The sequence below is a fragment of the Vipera ursinii genome (assembly GCF_947247035.1).
Source record: "Vipera ursinii genome assembly, chromosome: 2".
Taxonomy (NCBI): domain Eukaryota; kingdom Metazoa; phylum Chordata; class Lepidosauria; order Squamata; family Viperidae; genus Vipera; species Vipera ursinii.
Window position 1 is genome coordinate 276988421 of NC_139513.1, and position 23345 is coordinate 277011765.

The 23345-nt window shown below is 40.2% G+C and overlaps 1 protein-coding gene across 3 annotated transcripts in view; it reads right to left on the reverse strand.

Moving 5' to 3' along the window:
• Nucleotides 1-4631: 4631 nt before the first annotated feature.
• Nucleotides 4632-23345, reverse strand: part of RAI14 (retinoic acid induced 14) — a 116976-nt gene continuing 98262 nt past the window's right edge. The window contains exons 8-18 of one of the 3 annotated variants that reach the window (XM_083357306.1): nucleotides 22429-22535; nucleotides 20930-21108; nucleotides 19786-19814; nucleotides 18483-18572; nucleotides 17845-17928; nucleotides 16528-16585; nucleotides 15260-15378; nucleotides 11385-12923; nucleotides 10678-10827; nucleotides 8416-8481; nucleotides 4632-7099 (exon numbers count right to left, since the gene is read on the reverse strand). In XM_083357306.1, coding sequence (XP_083213432.1) covers nucleotides 6998-7099; nucleotides 8416-8481; nucleotides 10678-10827; nucleotides 11385-12923; nucleotides 15260-15378; nucleotides 16528-16585; nucleotides 17845-17928; nucleotides 18483-18572; nucleotides 19786-19814; nucleotides 20930-21108; nucleotides 22429-22535 — 2523 coding nt within the window. In that variant the 3' untranslated portion in view covers nucleotides 4632-6997. Of the gene's footprint in view, nucleotides 7100-8415; nucleotides 8482-10677; nucleotides 10828-11384; nucleotides 12924-15259; nucleotides 15379-16527; nucleotides 16589-17844; nucleotides 17929-18482; nucleotides 18573-19785; nucleotides 19815-20929; nucleotides 21109-22428; nucleotides 22536-23345 lie in introns of all 3 variants that reach the window. The other 2 variants (XM_083357305.1, XM_083357307.1) reach the window with 2 other exon arrangements.

Here is a 23345-nt window from a genome sequence, read left to right on the forward strand (position 1 = left end):
TCTGCAAAATACACAATTTTCTTAAAGGACTCTAATATAGATGACTCCTCAGCAGTACTAACCATGATTGATGCAATAAACCAGCAAAGAGATCTGCCAGTGCAAGATGCAAGGGATAAGGCAGAACTCCGTATTGCTGAACTGCAGGAGACCAGATCCCATAGATCCACATCAAGTAAAGTCACAGCACGTTCTTCTAGAACTGGGAGTCTACCTCTGTGAAGATCTGACCTGGAAAGTTAATACAATCCAGGTGGCTAGAAAGGCCCAACAGAGGCTTCACTTTCTTAGGGTCTTATTTATTTATTTTAATTCCATTTATATCCCGCCCTTCTCCGAAGACTCAGGGCGGCTTACAAGCTTAGCAGTAGCCTTCATTCTATGTATATGCCTGCTTATTAGGGCTTTCACACACCCCCCCAAGCGGCATTATTACAAAGTCAGCTTAATTGCCCCCAACAATCTGGGTCCTCATTTTACCTACCTCGGAAGGATGGAAGGCTGAGTCAACCTTGCTGAAGAACAGGGTAGAACAACGGCTAATGACCCTCTTTTACCGGTCTACTATAGAGAGCGTCCTCTCTTATGGTATTGTGGTTTGGTATGCTGGTCTGACAGCCGCGGATAGGAAAGTATTACAGAGGGTGGTGAGTACAGCACAAGACATTGTGGGCTGTCCCCTGACACCACTGGATGACCTCGCCAGGGCTCGTTGCCTTGGAAGAGTGAGGAAAATTCTCAGGGATGACTCACACCCTGGACGGTATCTCTTTACTCTCCTACCATCGGGTAGGAAATATAGGAGTATAGCCAGCCGCACTAACAGGCTGAAAAACAGCTTTTATCCATGGGCTGTTAGGCTTTTGAATGAGAAATAACTTTTGTGAATTTTAAGCAGAATTGACTTAGGAGGCCGGTATGTGGTGTAGTTGGTTTACATGGTTTAGTAAGATGGAGGGTTTGTTGTCACTGTGTTTTGGGGGGTGGGAGCACAAAGGGAGGCTCAGCTAATCTCAATGTACACATAGTTGCACTTTGACAATAAAGGTTCATTTCATTTCATTTAACTTTAAATTTATTTAACTATAACACTTGTCATAGCTACACTTGCAGCAGCCCTCTAAAAGCAATCAAGGTTATTATTTACATGTTACCTGCTGAAGAAAAAGTAATAATGGATGACATGGAGTCATCATACATTATCAAGTCATCATTGTGGTGAAATCAATGGGAAAGCCAGATCCACTTAACTGTCTTACTGACCTAGCTATGGTGATTCACTTAACAGCTGTGGCAAGAATGATGGTAAAATGGGGCAAAACTCACTTAACAAAGGTCTCCCTTAGCAACAGAAATTTGGGGCACAGTTGTGGTTGTAAATCAAGGACTTACCTGGTAACTTAGCAACTTCGAAGGATTGAAGCAATACTAGATTTGAGTTTTATAATATAGTTCTATAATATAGAACTTTTGTTGATATAGAAAATCACTTTTGTGCATAAAAGCAAAGAGCGTAAGCAACAGGATCTCATCTTACCTGAACATTTTGCCCAGGAACCACTGTCCTTCTTTCAGGAATCAGTTCTGTTGCTGGGCACATTCACCTCACTTTTAAATCTTAGGAAAAGGCATCAAGCCTTCCATTCTTCAGAAACCTGGGCAGATCACTTTTGATCAAGTAAAGGCCACGCCCCCAAGCAGTCCAGTAGCCATGGTCACAAGCATTGTTTTTACTGACCTGGTGACAAGGACACTCTTCCTGTAGTTCCTCCTTTTCAACCACAACCAGAGCATCAAATAGCTTATAATCAGGACAAAATGCCACATCTTTATTCCCCTCCTCCCACTGGCTAGCATACATAACCCATATCCAAGTCCCAGTTCTGCGTTATCCTCCCATGTGGATTAGATAGAAATTGGAGGGTGGGCATCTGAGTGACTTAAAAGTTGAGGACAACCCAGGGTAGATTATTGCTGGGATTCCAGCTGTTCCATTCCAGCATTCTTCATGTATAAAGTGGATTCTGGGAAGGGCAGAACCAGAACATCTGGAGCAGTGTTTTTCAACCTTGGCCACTTTGAGGTTGTGTGAACTTCAAGAATTCCCCAGCCAGCAAGGTTGAGAAACACTGATCTGGAGGGCCCTGGGTTTAAGAAAAACCATTCTCTTTATCATCTGCACATTGTTTCCTTGCATTTGATAGTTGCTTTTATACCAAACTAGTGTATGACCCCAATTCCCCCCTTCCCCCCTACACCATTTCATCCATATTGCAGGCCTAGTGTTGTGTTTTTATTTTTGAAGAATGAAAAGTCAAATTAAAAGTTCCCCAAACTAGTATGGCTACTGTGAAAACTTAATGAATTATTAATTAATTAATAATTAATATTAGCTTCCAGGTTACTAAGGGCAACTCGTCAAGCTGACAGAATGAGTTTTGTTGTCCTGCTTCTAGATTTGCCTTCAGGAAGAAAAGGTCACTTTTTGCAATTCAACAATATTGCCTTTTAGGTTGACAGCTTATTGAATCTGTCTTGCAGAATAAATGCTATGTCTCCTTATAGACAAACCAATGCAATTTCTTCTGTTAACTCACCATCCTGGCAGGCCTATAGGCTTCACGCAGAGGAAGCTGGCCCACCTGCCTCTTATTTTTAGAGCATTTTGCAGCTGTAAGAGTCATGCCGTACTATGTAATTACATATACAATACAGCAACAGATTAATCAGTGTGTATCTAAGCCATGCTTTAAAAGACCCAGTTAAACGGAGCTTCACCAAGTCTTTAAAAAGACTAAGCCAAGGTAAGTCAAATCTCACTGATAGTAAAATTGAAACAGAGGCCACACCGGTGTATTTGCAGCGTCAGTGCTGAAAAGTACAGAAACGCAAGCTTGGAGAGATCTTCAGAAATGTCACCCGGGGGAATGGCTTGGCTGTGGTGAGACTAAGGCATTTCATATGCTTAAATTCAGTTGTGTCTTCTAGCTACATGCAACACCTTGGGTGATCTTGAAAAGCTAAGCCAAATTAGACTTGTTTACTACTGGGAAGGAGGCATTAACACCAATAAGTTCCTAGTCTGTAGGGTAGACTGTCAAATTGAAAAAACACCCCCTCACCAAAGATAATAGTATCAAATCACTTATAGCAGGGGTGTCAAACTGCCGGCCCATGGGCCAGTTTCATCATACGCACCCACTCCATTGCTGGCAATGGCAAAAAGTCGTGATACGTTGCGACACATCACGTGGCGAGTTTGACACCCATGACTTATAGTATCAAACCACTTCAATACTGTTACCTAAAAAACTAAAGTATGTTTTCCTTGAAGTCACCACGTTTGGTCTGTCTCTGAGACTTGAATTTTGCCATAGAAATTTCATTGCTCCCCATTAGTGTTGTATCTGTGAATTACTTGGTTTAGTCCTTTTTAGGAGGAGGTTAATATTCAAGATAAAATGCAGATGAAAAAACTGTGTGTACTTTATCTAGGAAACTGTATGAATAAATAAAAGCCTTGAGTCCACTGCAAGGAAAATAGGAAATCACAATGCTTGATCAATTGTTTTATATTTTGATTTTATAATATTTTCAGCTAAAACTGCAATTCTTTCCAAATTAACCCCTGGGATCAGTTTTAAGTAAAAGTTATAAGCAAAGATGGATTGTTGAATTAGAATGGGCAATGCCAAGAAATTGGAGACATACCAGGTCAAGACCTCAGAAAGCCAAGCAGGATTGAATCTAGTTTGCAGTTGGATAGAACAGGAGCAGAACCCAGTTCCAGGGCTAGACCAGAAAATTAGGTTTTTTAAAATAATAATAATTAAAAAACAAATTCAGAGTAGCTGAGCCCTTCTCCATCACAGACAAGGAAACCATGTGGATGTGTCTATGAAATAACCAGGAGCCAAATTGACTCAAAGAATATTTAATCAATCTGGGCACCAAACTAAGCCCTATATGCAGTAGCTTGCCTTGCCAGTATTAGTGGGAATGTCACACACACACACACACACACACACACACACACACACAGAGTGGTAGTTCCTTGATTAGGGAATTGTTTTCTGCTTAACTGTTTAACTCCTTAGTTTCTTGTATACAGTATAAACAGGGAGCAACCCCACATTTACTTGCATTAATGTTACCTAATTGGGTAATAGCAATAGCACTTAAGACTTACATACCATTTCACAGTGCTTTATAGCCCTCTCTAAGCAGTTTAGAGTCAGCCTATTCCCCCCAACAATCCGGGTCCTCATTTTACCAATCTCAGAAGAATGGAAGGCTGAGTGAACCTTGAGCTGGTCAAGATCGAACTGCTGGCTCTGTGAGCAGAATTTGCCTGCAATACTGCATTCTAACCACTGCGCCACAACTCCTAATAAAATGTCTGCAAGAACATGACCAAGGATTCCACAGGTTCAGCCCTGAACTACTCTATATTCTCTTCTTTTGGGCCTTATCAGTTGTATTGGCAGCAGAAGCCTAGTTGTGGATTCAGATCAGGACCTCTGCAAATCCTCCTAATATCTCCATGAGTTCCCTGAAGAAACTTTTCCTTGGTTCTTCTGAAGCACAGTATCTTAATATAAAACATTACACAAAAGATCTAGAAATGAAAACATGGACAAAAAAACCTTTTTATTCGCTGAATAAGGAAACTTCTGTAAATGTACAAAGGACTATTACTATGCTATAGTATACAATTTCCAATGTGTCCACAAGGATAATCGTAATAAATACATGTAACAAAATAAAAATGTTAGACAAACCTACAAAATGGTTCCTCAAGTGTTACACCTGGCAGTGTTTATTAGCCTCTGTTAGTTATCATGTTTTGTTTGTTTTGCTGGTAAACGCTGCAAAAGTTTCCCAACCCCCTCGAAGTATTAAAAGAGGTGCTGTGTGAAGAAATATTGTCTTAGATTGTTCAAATACTGAGAAAGACAGAAAAAATAATGAGAAAGAAGGAAAAGATCCAAGAGTTCAAAATTCTGCTCATTGTACCAACCCCCCCAACAAACAAACAAAAACAAAGGAAAAGGAAAAAAAGAAGAAAAGAAAAAGAAAAGCAAATGGGAGAACAATGTAAGTGACTGGTGAAGGTGGTAGCCCTGAGATACTGAACAATTACGTGCCATTTATTACAGGTCACTGAGGTTCTTTGCAGGGGTGATGCTGTGTTATAATTAAGTTATTCCATAAAGACACAAAATGGTTCTTTGCTTTGGGGAAAATATAGATTGTTTAGATTTGGGGATTTATTTTTAACCCATGGAGAGACCTGGAGTGATGCATTTATTCATTTTACAATTCTGTTTAAAAACTTTAATCAGCGCTGTCTAAGTTTTCAAACGTGATATTCACCGTCAGTTTCTGAAATATGAGCGCTCATGAAAATACATGTTTACATTAGAAGCGTAAATTGGTTTAATCTATTTAATTCTGCAAGTTATACCATTCATCAACTGAATACTGGGAGTCTTATATTTATGCGATATTTTTTCACAAAATAACTGACACCCTTGGCAAGCTCACACTAGTTTGGAATTTGATCACACTAGTTTTGAAACCTATTCCAAAAACCAATTAACAGTATAAACATGTCCTTAAAATAGAAGATAAAGATATTCCTTCCTGCTATCCCAAAATGATATTCTAATACAGTGTTTCTCCACCTTGGCAACTTGAAGATGCAGCAGCTTTGCAAATTCTGGGAGTTGAAGTCCAGACATCTTCCAAGTTGCCAAGGCTGAGAAACACTGCTCTAATACTATTGGTTATCATCATTCACAATGATTTTTAGGCACCATTGACATTTGTAGAATCATCCCTATATTATGTTAATTTAATACGACAAACCTTTCTGGAAACAGGGTTTTTTTCTGCTTTAATTGTTACAGCATCTTGGAAAACTACAACATATCTAAAATACACGGACAATTCTACTTCGGCACAATTTTTCTAGAGTGGACTACTCCCACCAATTTTATTACAGAGCAGGGGTTAAGGGAGAAAACCAAGAAAGCAATTGCGTAAATTCTTATTAAAGTCTATTGCAAAAAGGTATTACATAAGCAAACAAATTTCATTATAAAGGCTTTTCTAAATTTGAGGGCCAGTAAAAATATATCAGAGAAGATTTTTATTTTCTTTACAAAAGTGAGGTTTGGAACTGTGAGATAAGTTAACTCACTGTAAACATCATGGATTCAATCAGATCCCTTGCTTGGAATTTGAAATACCCTTTTCCCTCTTCTAAGTTCTATTTCCAATAGAACTGCAAAATTTTGCATAGATAAGTTTATTTCCTGTCTGATAATGAAACTGAGGTTTTAGCAATTAGCTGTTTCAGAACTATTTACTTGTTTTAGTACAGGGGTGTGGAACCATGGCCCTTTTCTGACTTGTGGACTTCAACTTCCAGAATTCCTGAGATAGCCATGCTGGCTCAGGAATTCTGGGAATTGTAGTCCACAAGTCATAAAAGGGCCATGGTTCCACACCTGTTTAGTACATGGCTATATTTTATGTTACCTATTTAATACATATCACAAATCTTGGTGCTCTCACAGTCCATAAATTACTTGATAAATAAAAACAAAACACTGCAGCTGGCTTTACTGAACAAGGCAAAGTTGTCTTACTTATCATTAGCTTCTAGATTATATTGGGCATCTGAAGGTCTAAAAATATAAAGAAGGTAATTTTATCTATTTAAAAATAACCAGGAAATGAACAATTAATTTCTGCCTCCAACTTCAAATGGTGCAGCTGCTTATAACCAAAATGGTGAAAGTTTGCCTCAACTCATCATAATCCATGAAAATACACAACCACATTCTAATACTGAAGGTCAGATGTTGATCATCCCTGATTTATAGTAAACTGCAATCTCTGGAGAATTCTGCATTTGTGTCCAAGATGCAAAATTAGCACTTTGGAAATCTTTCTAAGGTGAGTTTCAAATTCTGCAGCAGCAACACCATCAGGGATCCACAAGAACAGTTTCACCTTTTTTTTGTGATGGGTTTTTACACATAGTTAAAATCTGTTTAAGCACTTTCTGGACATCTTCATCCATCTGGCCCTAGAGAGGAGGAAAAAACAGTAAAGGCAAACAATATTAATAATATTTGAGCAAACAGAAGTAAGCCAAATTCTTAATTACTGACTTGTAATATTACAATCATTACTGTTCTGTTGTAATAAAGCAAGTATTCATTTTGTATTATGAATATCATGCTCTAAAGTATAAATGTTAATCACTCTGTTATGTATGTCAAAATGCTCTCCTTTGTAAACATATAACAAGTTGAGATTGCAACCTTTACTCAATCATTCCAGTTAAAATGATAGCATATATATCTTTAGTCAAATTACAGCTATTTACAATGATTTGGCCAGACCAATTTAGAAAAGGCATTTATTCTGTGTTGTGTGCAATGTGTCTTCCTGAAGCATTTATTAGCATTAATAAACTTTAGTAAGAGCACACCCGGAATACTGCATCCAGTTTTGGTCACCACATTACAAAAAAAGATGTTGATACTTTGGAAAAAGTGCAGAGAAGAACAACTAGGATTATTAAAGGTCTGGAGACTTTATCATATGAAGAATGGCTGCAGGAATTGGGTATGGCCACTCTAGAGAAAAGAAGGACCAGGGGTGACGTGATAGCAGTATTCCAGTATTTGAGGGGCTGCCACAAAGAAGAGGGGGTCATCCTATTTTCCAAAGCACCAGAAGGCAAGACAAGAAACAATGGATGGAAACTAATCAAGGAGAGAAGCAACCTGGAATTATGGAGAAACTTCCTAACAGTGAGGACAATCAAGCAGTGGAACAGCTTGCCTTCAAAAGTTGTGGGTGCTTCATCCCTGGAAGTTTTAAAGAAAAGACTGGAAAGCCACTTGTCTGAAATGGTATAGGATCTCCTGCTTGAGCAGGGGACTGGACTAGAAGATCTCCAAGGTCCCTTCCAGCTCTATTCCGATTGATTTCCATTTCCTATACGATCCACTATTAACAACAGTGTGCAAATATAATCAATACAAGAGAATATTTTATAACTCAGGGTTGAACTGTAGAGTCCTGGGTGCTCTGTGAGGTTGGTTGCTTTCTTGGCAGATGTTTCACTACCCAACTAGGTAACAGCTTCAGTGCAACAGAGCTGTAGGACTTGCTGTTGTAGGCATTCGTGTAGAAAGAATAATTGTATCTTGATGGAAGTTTGCCTACATAAACTGAAGATGTTACCTAGTTGGATAACGAAATGTCTGCAAAAAGAAAACCAACCAAGTTCACAGAGCACCAAGAACTCCACAAATATAATGCACTGCTTTCTTTAACCAACTGATGTCCTTGAAGGAAATACAAGGGGAACTGAAGGAAGGAGCCTCTCACCTGCACAGCATAAAGCAGGTGTGTTCTGTAAACAGAAACTATCTCCTGATGTTGCTTCTTTGTTTCCTGTAAAGAAAGATGATCAATCAACAAATGAACAAGCATGCACTAGCATTCTGATGGAACATTGGTCTAGTTTTCTAACAAGGTAATGTCAAATAGAAAATGATACTAATTCACACAAGTCATAATTTGCCACATGCACAGTTGTGTCTGTCCATTCTAGGACAGACACAACTGTTTATGTGGCAAATTATGACTTGTGTGAATTGGTATCATTTTCTATCCTGCCTATCCCAGGCTTGTGTGTGCAAAATAGAAAATGGTGGTCGTCTGGTCTGGGTTAGAGCAGAGTTACCCAACCTTTTTGGCTTTGTGGACCAGCGGGGGTCTGAGGGGATGGTTCCGCGCAAGTGGTTGGCAAGCATGCGCACGCAGCTCCATTTCCACAAGTGGGGATGCGCACGTGCCCACCACTTTCACAGCCTGGTTTCGAAAGGCTCACTGTCCAGTAGTGGGCCACAGCCTGGGGGTTGGGGACCCCTGAGTTAGAGGATAAGTCCTTGGAACAGGAGGTCAAGACGGAAAGGAAACCCCAGTCTTCCATTTTTTTAAAAAAAAAAATGAAAGCACCCATTCACTGTTTAGTTAAAGCTGTTCTGTATCATTATAGCCAGTCCATTTGTTTTAGCAGCTGTTCAAAGTTACAACAGCACCGAACAAAGTATCTCAAAAACTGGTTTTTGCATTTACAACTGTTACAGTATCCCCACAGTCAAGGGACCAAATTTGGGTTCTTGGCATCTGACACGTATTTGCAAGGCTTGCAGCATCCTGGGTTTATGGGGTCCTGGGGATGGTCACGTCTGCAGTTGGCTTCCTTCAAACAAAGTCAATTGGGGAAGTCAAATCTGCTGAACAACTACAGTGATCTGCCTAATGACCATGACAAAAAAAGATCATAAAATTGGGCGTGACTGACTTGACAGCCGCCTTGCTTACAAATGGAAATTCTGGTTCCAATGGTGGTTGTATGTCGAGAACTACCGGTATAGATATCTTTCAACTTTCAGTAGTAATATTGGCTCTTAAATGTCACCTATCTTTCTCCTGAGCCATACACTCCTTCAGAAAAAGCAGGCACAAATGCATTGTTGGACATTTCAAGAAAATGTCAAAAATGAAAACAAGGGGATGCAGAGCTCTTTCTGGCCATCATAAAGGAAGGAAAAGATATTGAAATCTCATGAGGCTCTGATGTTCTTTGCCAAACCTCTTAATTGATCTCAGCAAGATTGATCCTTCTCTGGGGTTCTGAAGAGAGTTCTCTTTAGTGCCATGCTGCCAATTTCCAAATTGAAAGCATTCACATTGATAGCTCATTTGGCTGAATCAGGGCAAATGCTTTCATCCTAAAGCAGGTGATGACCACTCAACCCCAGAATGTTCCAGAAACTGCTAGGCACTCTTATGCATACCTTACAGAACCAGGCAAAGGTACAAAGCACAATCAGCAGATACAAAAACTGGGTCCACGGTGTATCCTGACTTAATGTTATGTTGCTCCAACTGGTTTGCCATCTCAGAATCCTACAATTCTACAGGCAAGTTCCCACACTGATTTGAAAGAACTAAAAAAGATCTTTTTGCGACAAGAAAACGAGAACTGGCATGGCAGAAAGAATCTGTCACTGCTCTGTAATAATAAAAAAAATCAATGGACAAACCAAGTCTATGTATCTCATTGAGATTGTCCCTGATATCAGAGGATGTAATCCTCGACTTATGACCAGTTGCTTAGCAAATATTCAAAGTTTATGACAAACCTCCCCAGGACTACTTACAACTCAAGATTCAAAGTTACGATGCCCCTGCCCTCCGCCATGACATGATTGCATTAAGCACTCAGCAACCAGCCCAGACTTATATCAAATTGCAATATCCCATGGTTGCATGACTATAGTTTATGATATTTTTTTGCCGGAAACTGGTTTTCAGCAAAAAAAAAGTCCATTGCGGACAATGGATTCACAATGACTATGTTGTTAATTTAACAACCACTTAACAATCATAGTGATTCACTTAATGACTACCACAAGAAAAGTCGGACCTGCTTAACAACCGACCCAGCTTATGACTTTAATTCCAGACTCAATTACAGTCAAAAATCAAGGAGTGTGTTTATCCAGTTTCATCCCAAGGAGAATTTGGGTCTCCAACTACAAAAGTAAGCAATTCTATATAAGAAAGTTATAAACTTACAGCCAGTTGGTTTTGTAACTGCTTCACTTGCTGCTGCAACAGCTCCAGCTGCTGACTTTGTCGTTTAGGTGTACCAGTTGAGTAAGACAGCTGGGAAAGACTGTTCAATGCTTCCTTTAACTTGGTAACTTCCTTGGACATGTCTGTTATCTATAAAAGAATAAAAGGAAAAACTTCATTATCCCAGAGTACATCGAAGTCCTGGCACTGGTGAGTTCTGCTTTAAAGGTGGGGAAACAACCTTCATTATCATCACCTTGGTGCAGATGGTTGTTTAATCATAATGCAAAGGTAGTCCTCATCTTTACAAACATCACAGCATCCCCCAGTTACATGATAAAAAAATTGGGTGCTTGGCATGTATTTATGGTGATTGCACCAATCACCCTTTACAACCAGATTTTTCTGTAAAAATACACATGGGGGATGAGGGTCTATTTCTTCAAACTCCCTAAAACAAGCTCATGCAAGAGATACTGTGTATAACCATCTTGGAGCATAGGAAACCATTTCTGCATTCACATCCTAGTTCTGTTACTGGCAAGGAATCCACTCTAGTCCAGGATTCTCTAATAACCACAAAGAACCTAGCACCGTAACATCTTGCAAGCATGTCCAAGTAATCAGGGGATGAACATGCCTTCTGGGGGTGCATTTGGACCATGGGAAACCCAGCTGTTCCCGATAGGGATGTCAGAACAACTAACCTTTTTATCTTTGTCTTCATCCCTTTTTAAGGCACTCTCAGAAGCTTTTTTCATTTCGAGGAGTTCTTCTTGAGACTTATGATACTGATGAAGTAGTCCTTTGATTTCCTCTTCCCTGGCTTGGAGAAGAGCTTGGAGGTTCTCCTTCTCCCCTTTCACTTGTGAGATCTCCTTCTTCAACTGTGCAAGGTTGGCAGACAAGGTCTCCTTTTCTTTCATTAAATCGCTCAGCTTGGATGACAAGGAGTTGACTTCATTTTCTGAAGAAGACTGGAGCTCCTCGTACAATACTCTAGGCACCATGGCTTCGCACACTGCAGCTTCTTCTTCCAACAACTCCTTCTGCAGACGCTGTACTTCACTCTCCTTATGAAGAATCTGCTCTTTGAGCTCACTTATTTCTTCTTCCATCTCCTTCACTGAGGTCTGGAGAGCGGTAACTGCTTGAAGATGTTCCGTGACGGAGACAGAATTCTTCTTTTGAGTATCAACCAAGTTTTGGAGTTGCGTCACTTCACTTAACACTTTTGTATATTGTGTCTTCATCTCCAATAAAGCATGTTCAGCTTGTTCTCTCTGTGAGACGGTGGCCTCCATGAGCTTCTCGTATTCCTCCAGAGGTATGTATCTGGAACTTATGTCTTCTGGAGTGCTTTTCTTCCTGCAATCTTCGAGTTCTGCCTGGGCTTCTTTGTACATTTGAGAAAGTTCACTAACCTGCCTGTTGAGTTTGTTTATCATTTGGTTCTTTGCGACCTTCACCTCTTCAGCTTCATCGCTCTGCCCTAATTCCATCTGAGCCTTCAGTCTGTCTTGAAGCTTTTTGATTTCTTCCTGCCCTTCCTTATATTTTTCAATTAGCAACACCTTCTCTTGGTTGATATTTTCAATAACTGAACAGTAAGAGTTCTTCATCTCCTCGCATTCTTCCACAGACATTATACCAGCTGCATTTGTCTCCCATTCTTCCAGCTTCATTTCTAGTTCCTTCACCTTCACTTTCAGCATTTCATGGTCTTCTTGAGCTTTCTTCAGCTCTTCCTTCAGCAGCTCAACTTCTTCACACGTTGTTTTGACCTCCTGCAGGTCAGGCTCTTTGCCTTCTGAAGTTACCAGGTCCAGTTTCATTTGTCTCTGGACATGCAGCATCTCCTTCACTGCTTCTTCGTATCTGATTTGAGTTTCTTTCAGTTTCTGACTGAGGTCAGAGCCATTCTCTGAAATTTCTGAGCTGTTTAACAAAGGACCCTCCTCCAGCACGCTAGACTGAAGCTGTGACTCCAAGTGCAACCTCTTTGCTTCTGAACTATCTAGTCTCTTCTGTACTTCTTCTAAGCTGTCTTGTAAGTGTTTAATTTTTAATTCATTAGGGCTTGCTTCTTCCTGAGCCTGTGCCAGAATCAGGGAAGAGGTGCTTATGTCCTCAGCTGATACTGCCGAGCCTTCACTCAGCCTGTTAGAGAAGGCACCAAATTCCGTGTGGGTGGAACAAGAAGATTCCATTGTGGTGTCTGTATCTTCTGTTTTGATGGCTCTTGCCTGCAGAGACAGCAGAGGGCAGCATTCAACAATTAGGTCTAACTTAATTACGGCAGCAAGACTTTTAGTAGGGCAATACTGGAAGAAGGAAGAACTGCCGACTATAGAAGAATGGACTTTAAAAGTTTCCAACCTGGCGGAAATGGCAAAGATCTCAGCGTATTTGAAAGACCATTCGCAACAGAGATATATTGTGGAGTGGAAAAAATGGATTGATTACATCCAGAATAAATATGGGACTAAAAAGTTTCATTTAGCATTTGAATAAGTATTGATGTGATATTTATATTGCTTGTAGTCATTTTATAAGAGTTAAAGTGCGACAGATTTAATAGCTTATTGTTGTTTGCATATGGTAGATTATGATTGTTTCTACTTTTATACCTTTTATTTAGCTCTGGGAAGTCGGGGAGGGGGGAAGGGGAGGGAGGGAAGTGTTGGGGTGGGTTGGGAGGGGTTTTGTTTTGTTAAAGATAAAATGTACTGAAAAACTTTTCAATAAAAAAAAACCAATTAGGTCTAATTCTAATGGGATCCAAGAATTCCTTCCCCATCAAGAAGACAAGGAGCTACATTTTTTTCTCCCCTCTTTGATCATTATGGGGTCAACATTTGATTTCCATTCAGCCAGCAAGCCTCTCCCTCCGCTTCTGCCAGAAGGATGATATGGCTGTTTCCAAGAGTTCCCATTTCCAAGGCAGTCTGAATTGTATTTCTGATTTCAAAGGACTGAAGATAACGATACTGACTGCATAAACCACAAACATGAGGACATGGGAGAGGGGATGGGAAACTGAATGTGTTCCAGGTGATGTCACGGTGGGCTTTTAGTAAGGCTAAATCACATATCCCCAAGACACAAAAACGTGTCTCCACCCTGTGTCTCTCCATGAAGGGAGTAGGGAGAAGCAAAAGGTGCACAGAAAGAAAACTAATGTGTAGATGAGCAAGCTCAGTTTCCCCAACTGGGTTTTGCATGGAGCACTCATCTCCACATGGCTAAAGGGGGAACAGATGTTGCTTCCTGATTAGTCTGATAGAATAAAAGGCTTTTACCTTTGCAAGGCAAGACGGAAAATGATTTTTTCAGGCTTCATGGAGAAAAATGCAGAGACTTTTGCCCTACGCTAAGCAGTTGCACAGAGAATGGCAGAGTTGTGCCAGTGTGGGTAATAGTGAAGGTGTTGATCTAGACTGGAGAGATGCAAGTTCAAGCCCAACCTCAGCTAAGGAAGCTCACTGGATGATTTTGAGCCAGTCAGTCTCTTTTTCTCTTAGCTTTTTGTTGTTGTAACATGAAGGGAGATTCTCATCCAAGCTACCGTATTTTTTGGACCATAAGACGCACCCAGTTTTTAGAGCAGGAAAACAAGAAAAAAAATCTTTCTCCTTCTCTCTCTCTTTCTCCCTCTCCCATTGTCCCTTCCTTCCTTCCTTCCTTCCTTCCTTCCTTCCTTCCTTCCTTCCTTCCTTCCTTCCTCTTTGTCCTTCCCTCTCTGCATTAGAGCAGTACCCGCGGAGGCGGCCCTGCAGCCCGGCTTTCTCTTGCAGAAAGCAAGCTGAAACGGAGTGAGGGAGATTGCCAGAAATGCGAATCAGCTGATCTCGCGCTTCTGCAAACTCCCTCGCTCTGTTTCAGCTTCCCTTGCTACAAGAGAAAGCAGGCTGAAACGGAGTGAGGGAGATTGCCAGAAATGCAAATCGGCCAATCTCGCGCTCGTGCAAACTCCCTCGCTCGGTTTCAGCTTCCCTTGCTACAAGAGAAAGCAGGCTGAAACGAGGCAGATTGCAGCAGCGCGAGATCAGCCGATTCGCATTCCTGGCAATCTCCCTCACTCCGTTTCAGCCTGCTTTCTCTTCTAGCAAGGGAAGCTGAAACCGAGCGAGGGAGAGTGCAGGAGCGTGAGATCGGCGTTTCTCAGCACGTGCTGATTCGTGCTCCACTTGCAGAGGTTGGGGCTGGCCATACGGATCACATTCGGACCATAAGACGCACCCTCGTTTTCCCCCCCCACTTTTGGGGGAAAAAGTGCGTCTTATGGTCCGAAAAATACGGTACCTTCTGCTTTTCAGAAAGAAAAGGATGACATGAATCATATACACCAAGAAGCCATAATTGTGACTTATTTGTCAGGGAGGGACTGGGGGCTTTACTAGAGGAGCACTATGGACCAACTGATGGATCAGAAATTTCCAATCCCATATAGTTTCTTGAATCTGCAGCACAAACTCATTTTGTATCCTTCAGTTTAATATTTTTCCATTAAGGCACCGACATCCTTCATCAAAGATACCAGTGCTATTTTGCGCTAGAATTTATTCCTGAACACACATACCTGAAGTTTTTCTTGCAATTTCTTATTTTGTAATGTTAAAGAAGCAACTTTTCCTTGCAACATCAGGAGCAAATCTTGCTGATCTGTTTCTGAACTCACATCCAATAAACTATTAGCACCTTTAAATAAGAAAAGGGAAGGAACAAGGAAAAAAAAAAGCACATGTATGATTTGAATGTTCAGTGCGGCTACAATTCTATAGTTTCTATTTAGCAAACCTTCCAAATGAAATTATTGAACCTTCAATATGAAATTATCATTTTCTAGCTTTGGCAATTTTGGCAATGCCACATGAAAATCTGATTTATAAAACGGTTTGGCAGCCACAGTTTCGGGAAAGTATTTTAACGAACTATGTGAATCTGGAGATCTATGAACACTTTGAGACACTGCCAAAAATATCTAGAACATGCAAACTTGGGTAAAAACAACAGGTTGTTAGTGGATTTGTAGCCAAGCTAAAAGTGGGCATGCTAGTTTGGAACTCCTCCAAAATTTGGTGCCAAGTTGTAACATAAAATTATGACAGGAGAAAATTATGAATGCACGGGGAGTGATCATATGATGGCCTTTATTCTGCTTAACTTTAATTTAAAGTAAATGAAACAAATTAAAATCAAAACCATTTTAGTACTTTGATCCCAGGACCCCCTATTATTTCTTCTAAAAACTCCGAAGTGTTAAACAGTCCTGTAAGGCTGGTTGGGAGAGCGCAATCAGTGACATTTAGGAATTCAGACAGGGGACTTCAGGATCCAAACCAGCTTAAAGCAATAAAGCATAGGGGGTTGTCATGACAAAATGAGACAGCACAAACAGTAACTTCTTGCAGAGAAGTGGCAAACTTTAATTCTACTGTGGCCAATAGCACATGAGGTACAATAATAATATCCAGAGGTTTTTTTAAAAAAATTCCATTTATATCCCGCCCTTCTCCGAAGACTCAGGGGGGCTTACAAGCTTAGCAGTAGCCTTCATTCTATGTATATGCCTGCTTATTAGGGCTTTCACACACACCCCAAGCGGCATTATTACAAAGTCAGCTTAATTGCCCCCAACAATCTGGGTCCTCATTTTACCTACCTCGGAAGGATGGAAGGCTGAGTCAACCTTGAGCCTGGTGGGCTGCGAACCTGCACTAATTGCAGGCAGCTGGTGTTACTTAAGGAGGCATTAGCCCACTGCTCCACCAAGGCTCACTTTTTAGAAGGAAACTTTTAAGATAGAAGACAGAGGAAATCATCCTCACATTTTTCCTTCCATCTTACCTCCAGGGCTCTCCTTTATCCCATCTTTGCAATCAGACGGAAGAGCACCGATATCTTCCTGCTGAAAGACAAATATAAACCATGGTTGCTTAAAAGCAAGAACCAAGTCCCACTGAATACCCATTAATAAAGTCAAATAACTTTGAAGTGGAATGTTCCACTTGAAATAAACAACCGTAACTTTTGAACCATCTTTCAACAATAATTGGTTAAGTGGCAGATATTTGACTGACTACATGTATACATGTCTGCATATCATAAACTGTTCGCTATAATTTAGTTGCTGGTTTTATTTATTTAAGCTGATGTACCAACTCAGTCTCAGACGTCTCTCTAAGCAGCTTAGATTTTTATTTTTATTTTAATTCCATTTATATCCCGCCCTTCTCCGAAGACTCAGGGCGGCTTACAAGCTTAGCAGTAGCCTTCATTCTATGTATATGCCTGCTTATTAGGGCTTTCACACCCCCCCCCAAGCGGCATTATTACAAAGTCAGCTTAATTGCCCCCAACAATCTGGGTCCTCATTTTACCTACCTCGGAAGGATGGAAGGCTGAGTCAACCTTGAGCCTGGTGGGATGCAAACCTGCACTAATTGCAGGCAGCTGGTGTTACTTAAGGAGGCATTAGCCCACTGCTCCACCAAGGCTCTTATGCCCATACCATAAGATTAAATAACTATAAATTGACTCAAAGCAAACAATTATTACAACAATAATAACTTTCACATTTTTCATCGTGCTGAGTAACAACTCTCAGTTAATAACCAATCATCTACTACAGGATGGGGATTCATCATTCTACCACTCCTAAACTTTCCAAAACAGTTAGGTCTTACAGATTTAACAGATGCTCAGCAGGGTTGGTACTAATCTGACATTGGGAAGAACATAGTTCCAAAGGAGGGAGGCAGCAATGTAGAAAACATACAGTATCTTTGTGGCCCCTGATGATAAGTTCCCCCTGGAAGGAAATTCCATTAGGCCATTTGATGTGGTACAACCCTGGCCATCCTCTCACAAGTAATCTTAAGTGACTCATTTAACTTCATGGACAAGTAACATTTCAGAGACTACTAGAAGCTGGAATTCTCTAGTTTTATCTATTTATGTCCATGCACCTTGCACAACAGGGAACTTCTCCCCAACTTGAGCTAATTAAATTCTGTGTCACATTGCCCCTCAAATATGCTGAGCATGCAACTCATTCCTAGGGGCAACCAATATATCTGGAAAGCCCAATAGGAGGCGGCTGTCCTACAAACAGGGCAATGTTCATATTTCATCTGAAGCAAGACTGAAAAAAAAAGAGTATACCTTGGATCCTCGTTGGGCAAAGAGCTGGCCTTTTCCAGATGCGGGGGTTGAAGATGTTGCATGTGATGAAGAATGGTCAGCAAGCTGGAAGAGATGGATGCATTTTAGGGAGACAAACTTCCTCTTGCTCGCAGAAATCATCATTCTCTGTTAGTTGGAGATAAGCAGGACTACACAGCCCTCATTGTTTGTCGGCAGCCGGCATGCAATCAAACAATCGCCTGAGCAACTACTCAGTTTAATATTAAACTTTTGGTTAAAATGCCATGGGCTCCCATCTGCAAAGCTGCTTATGCATGTCTAAGAACAAACTTCAACTGAGGGTTAAAAGGCAAGCCAACAGTCTTGGAGGTCAGTCTTATAAGCTCCCATAGTCTAAACTTAGGTTTTTGTCCCATCTCAACAGCTCTCTCTGCAAAGTGGCAATTAATATGTGATATTTTTTCCCCAACAACAGGCTGTCCTATTTCTATTCTGATGCGGATTCACTCATGATACATGAGACTCACATATTTAAAAAAAGAGAGGGGGATTTGCACCAAGCAAATTTAACCAGATCAATTCCCAACAGGACATTCCTCCGCCAACCCCTCCCTCTCTATACATAGCAACCCGTTCAAGCTGGATTGGTTGTTTACCTGGATAGGACTGATGGGAGGAGGTGGAGGGGCTTTGCGTTTTTTTGGAGTTCCACTTCTTTCTGAACTTAATTTAGAGGCTTGATCATGCTGGAAGTTTCACAGGCCAGAAAAGGGAGGTCTGTTAGTTTGTTAGTAAGGATTGTGTTAACAAGTTATTCAAAGACATTAAAAACACACACATACACATTCATGCCTTGTCTTACTGCTGTGAGGATATGACACATGTTTAAGCATGAGCTCATCCTGCTTCCTTTTTTAATTCATGCCTCTGTACATTTTGCTGAAGTCAATAAAGGGAGACCCCTCCCTACTGAGCCACGTTTTCAGAGGCTATTCACAGCCTTGAGCCATTTGCCAAACCTCCTGATCCCTGCCTTGTCTGTCCCAGGACAGAAAGAGACAAGACTATATCCTCCCAGTCCTGTTCCTGAGCCATTTTTTTGTTGAGTCTCTTGGACCATTTAGCATTTACATGTATCTTTGCAAAATATATAACTGAACATTCTGCAGGCCAAAATCATCAGTACCAACCATAATCTTCTTCCATCTCTGTCTACCTGCTTTCAAAATCTCTTATAAATTTGGAATCCACAAAATAGGAACAGAGGAACTCAATGCAGCAAAGCAATAATTCATAACTGCAGCCAATTGGATGTAACCGATACCAGCCCTACTTTAGAAGTTGTACATGACATCCAAAGGAAACAGGACCATTTTCTGCAACTTCTTACAATTGGCCAAAAACATCCCTGAAAGCCAATAAAGCTTGAGCAGCTACTTCAGAATTTTAGGCTTGTTACAATGAAAAGGTTTCTAAGCATCATTAAACCAAGAAGATTCTACTTTATTGTTGTGTGAACAAGTATGAAACTCCCATTTTGTTTTCTTCTCCACTTTGACTGCAAGGAGATTAGAACATGCTTTTGCCAACATTATTACAAGGAGGTCCAAAAATGTTCAAATAGGTTGAAACAGCCTTCTTCAACATGATGCCTTCTACAGATCCTGAGTCTTCCACAAAACTTTCGCGCTGTGGAAAATCTACAATAAGGATCTTCTAGCTGCAAAAGATGATTAAACGCATAGACTGCTTCTTTTAGCTGATCCAATGAAACTGTCCCAGTTTGAATCAGAGATGGGAGATTCACACAATTGTTTAACACACGCGTTGGATAAATTTCCAAAAGCTCTATAAAACTAAAAATAATATTTCATCATAATTTTAATTCTTAGGCATTTATTTATGCTAAATGTAAAGTTTATCTTTATTAAGCTGCTATCTTTTTTCTTTCTTTTTTACCTGCTTTGACTTGATCGGTGACTTGGCATCTATAGAAAAGAAAGACTGCATTTAAGTTAATTGAGATACATGAATCAAGATCCTAAGCTTGGCATTATTTTAGTCAATTCCTTGATTTCAGTATAGCTTGAGATACAAATGAACATATTTGGAGTTGGGGACCCATAGGATATGGTCGAAAAAGTTAAGATGGAAGCTTGTTGTTGTTGTTAGTTGCGAAGTCGTGTCCGACCCATCGCGACCCTACAGAGGTATAAAAGGTAGGTATATACAACAGATGGACCTTCAGCTTTATTGAGTTCTCTTTGACTTTTTTTAACAATATCATGTGGACACTTGTTTGGAATCACATCTTTAATTTACACCAGATGTGTAAATAATCCTACTTATATTTATATCTTCAGGTCTTGACTATTTTATAATGCACAATAAGACTGTGAATGAAGAAGCAATCCAAGTATAACACTAGACACACACCATACTCCATGGCATTTAATCACTCCACTGTATACAAGGAAGATATATGTAGATACATAAGATGGCTAAGTTGGCATCGTTTCTTTTGTTAGACAGACTAAGGGTTTTTGTTTTTTTAAAAAATGGCTTAAATTTATCTGCAGATACAGAGTTACCCCAGCTTAAACAGGCCTTAAAAGCACAGTAGAAAAAAGAAAATCTAACAAGGTCTCTTCAATTGGCCCATTAAATATTCAAAATATTGAATTTGGAGGTGGAGGAAAACCCTCTCCAACATGGGGAGGAATGGGTCAGAAAAATTAGAAAAGGGGGGAGGGAAGGAAGAGGCAGATAGATTAAAAGCTGAAAGACCCATCTTTCAGAGAGAGGGGAGGGGGGAGGTACATAACAAAGCTTCATAGCTGTAACCATTGTTTTCGCAGTCATTAGATTACAATTTGGGTGCTTGGCAAACTGGCTTGCAATTACAACATTGTAAACAGCATCCTGTGGTCAAGTGTTTGCCATTTGTGCTCTTCAATGCTGGTCTTTGACTAGTAGTCAATTGGGAAGCCAGCAGGTGGTCATAAATGGTAGTCACATGACCATGGAATGCTGTGATCGCATACACTACTTATATGGCCTTATTTGTATGCTTTAGAAAATATTTTAAGAAGCGTGCACATACCAGTATCTTGAACCATTTTCGACTGAAGGAGATTCTGAATTCCTGTATTTTCGGAAAGCATGGAGTAATGTAGGGCATTGTGTCCAAGTGCATCTGCCAAATTTATATCTGCCCCTTTTCGGATCAGGATTTCCACAATGTTCAGGTTTCCAGCTTCACAGGCCAGCATCAAAGCAGTCCTACAGAAATTAAGAAGACCAACCATGAAGGGGAGAGTGAGCCTGTGGCAAGGAGATAGTGCCCCAGAATAACTTAAGATATGTGATACCACTCCAGAGCAGCCCAAGATATGCTTAGGCTGATTACTGTATTGTATTGTATTGTATTGTATATTATATATTATATTATATCACATTACATTACATTACATTACATTCCTGTAGGTTTTGAGGAAAGATCACTAGGAAATCTCATGGCTACTATAGGATAAACTGGAAAACCAAAATAAGCAAACAAACTCTTTTTCAGAAGAAGATTATGGCAAAACATTTCTGTTTAGTTGCCAAAAAAATTGACTTGTACGAAGTCACAAGTTCAAGTGAAGGAGATTTTTGCTTGGAATGAATTTAGTTTAAAAATGTGCAGTATTGCCTTCCTCATGTAATCCTTTCCCAACTTGGAGCTTTCCTGATGTGTTGGACTACAACTCCTAAAAAGCTGGATATACGGTAGCTAATGAAATCTGTAGTTCAATACATCTACACAGGGAAAGGTTGCCCATTTCATGCCCAGCTGGACAAGATATATCTAAAGGACAGGATCCCATACCAATCATATTTAATATTACACAACTTATTTTGACATTAGCCTATTAAGTTAGGCAAAGTCCTATCTATCTACCATTCTCTTCCCACAACGGCCAATAAGATGCCTCACAGAAACCCAAGTGAGAACCAACCCTTCCCATTAACATGTCTCAACAACTAGTGTCTAGAAGCATGCCAAAACAGGGGATTATACTGTATATCCCATGATTACCAGCAATTAAGAACTTTTATCCTCTGTCTATAGATTTTTGGCACTGTGTACCTTTGTATACTTGGCCTCTGATGATAGAAACTACAGAGAAAGAACCTGAATGGCTGCAACAAGCTGAAACATTTCCCATACAGGATATGATAAAATGTTTCTTGTGACTTTTAGTGGGGAAGTTGTGCCTTACATAAAACAAGATGTATTACTTCATGTATTTCTAATAATTATAGCCAAGCTATTTAATTACACTGAAGTCTCAGGATAAGCTTCAACGGACAATACCAGCATATTTCTCACAGCAAAAGAAGAGTAAGGTCTTCTTTCTTCTTGATTAAGGACATTGGGAAATATTTGGAAACAATAAGAATTTATCTCTTAAAGTTGATTCTAATGCAAATGTGAAATATACTATTTGTCTTTTGATTTCAATCCTACTCTAGAAAAAATAGTCTGATGAAGTGTCTAGGACCGACAGAATGCTAGTCACTGCTAAAGAAAATGGGGAGCATGCCATTTAATCCTACCTGCCATTTTTGTCCCGGGAGTTGACATCTGCCCCATGGTCTAGAAGGTATTTGCATACTTCAGAGTGGCCATTTTGTACTGTAAGTAAGAAAGGTGTATTTCCTTCCTGAAGAAAACATTGGGGAAAAAAATTATACCCTATTAATTATTCAATTGAACTCAAACAAGCCAACACATTTATAACAAGATTCCACAGAAATTGGAAACATCCAGAAACTGGAAACAACGGAATACAATCTTCTGGGTGAGATTCAAGGTGCTGGTGATGACCTATATAGCCCTAAATGGCATGGGTCTGGATTATTTACGGGAACACCTTCTGCCAGCGTCAACCTCCCAGGAGGCGCTCCCACAGAGGGCCTCCTCAGGGTGCCGTCGGTCAGGGAATGCCGACTGGCGGCCCCCAGGGGAAGAGCATTCTCTGTGGGCGCGCCTGCCCTATGGAACCAACTCCCTGTTGAGCTCCGGATGGCTCCCGACCTTCGCTTCTTTCGCCGCAACCTGAAAACTTGGTTATTTGAGCTTGCTGGCCTGGACTGAGGGATTGGGATTTTAATTTTTTTAAATTTTTAAACTTTTAGAATGTGTTTTACTTATTAGGGCTAATTTAATTTAATTTATTTTAACTTTGTATAGTGTATATTGTATATTGTGTTTTAATTGCCCTGTACACCGCCCCGAGTCCTTCGGGAGAAGGGCTGTATATAAATCCAATAAATAATAATAATAATCCTCAAGTTGCGAACATTTCCTTAAATGTTTGCAGTTACGCGATAAGCACCCCCTAGTGCTTACAAGCCAGTTCCAAAATTACAAATATTGCTACACCACGGCAGTCATTCATTCTTACAAGCAATCGCAGTGGCACTGCAACATTCACCCTAGTTATTCCCCCCACCACCACCCCAGATCTGAT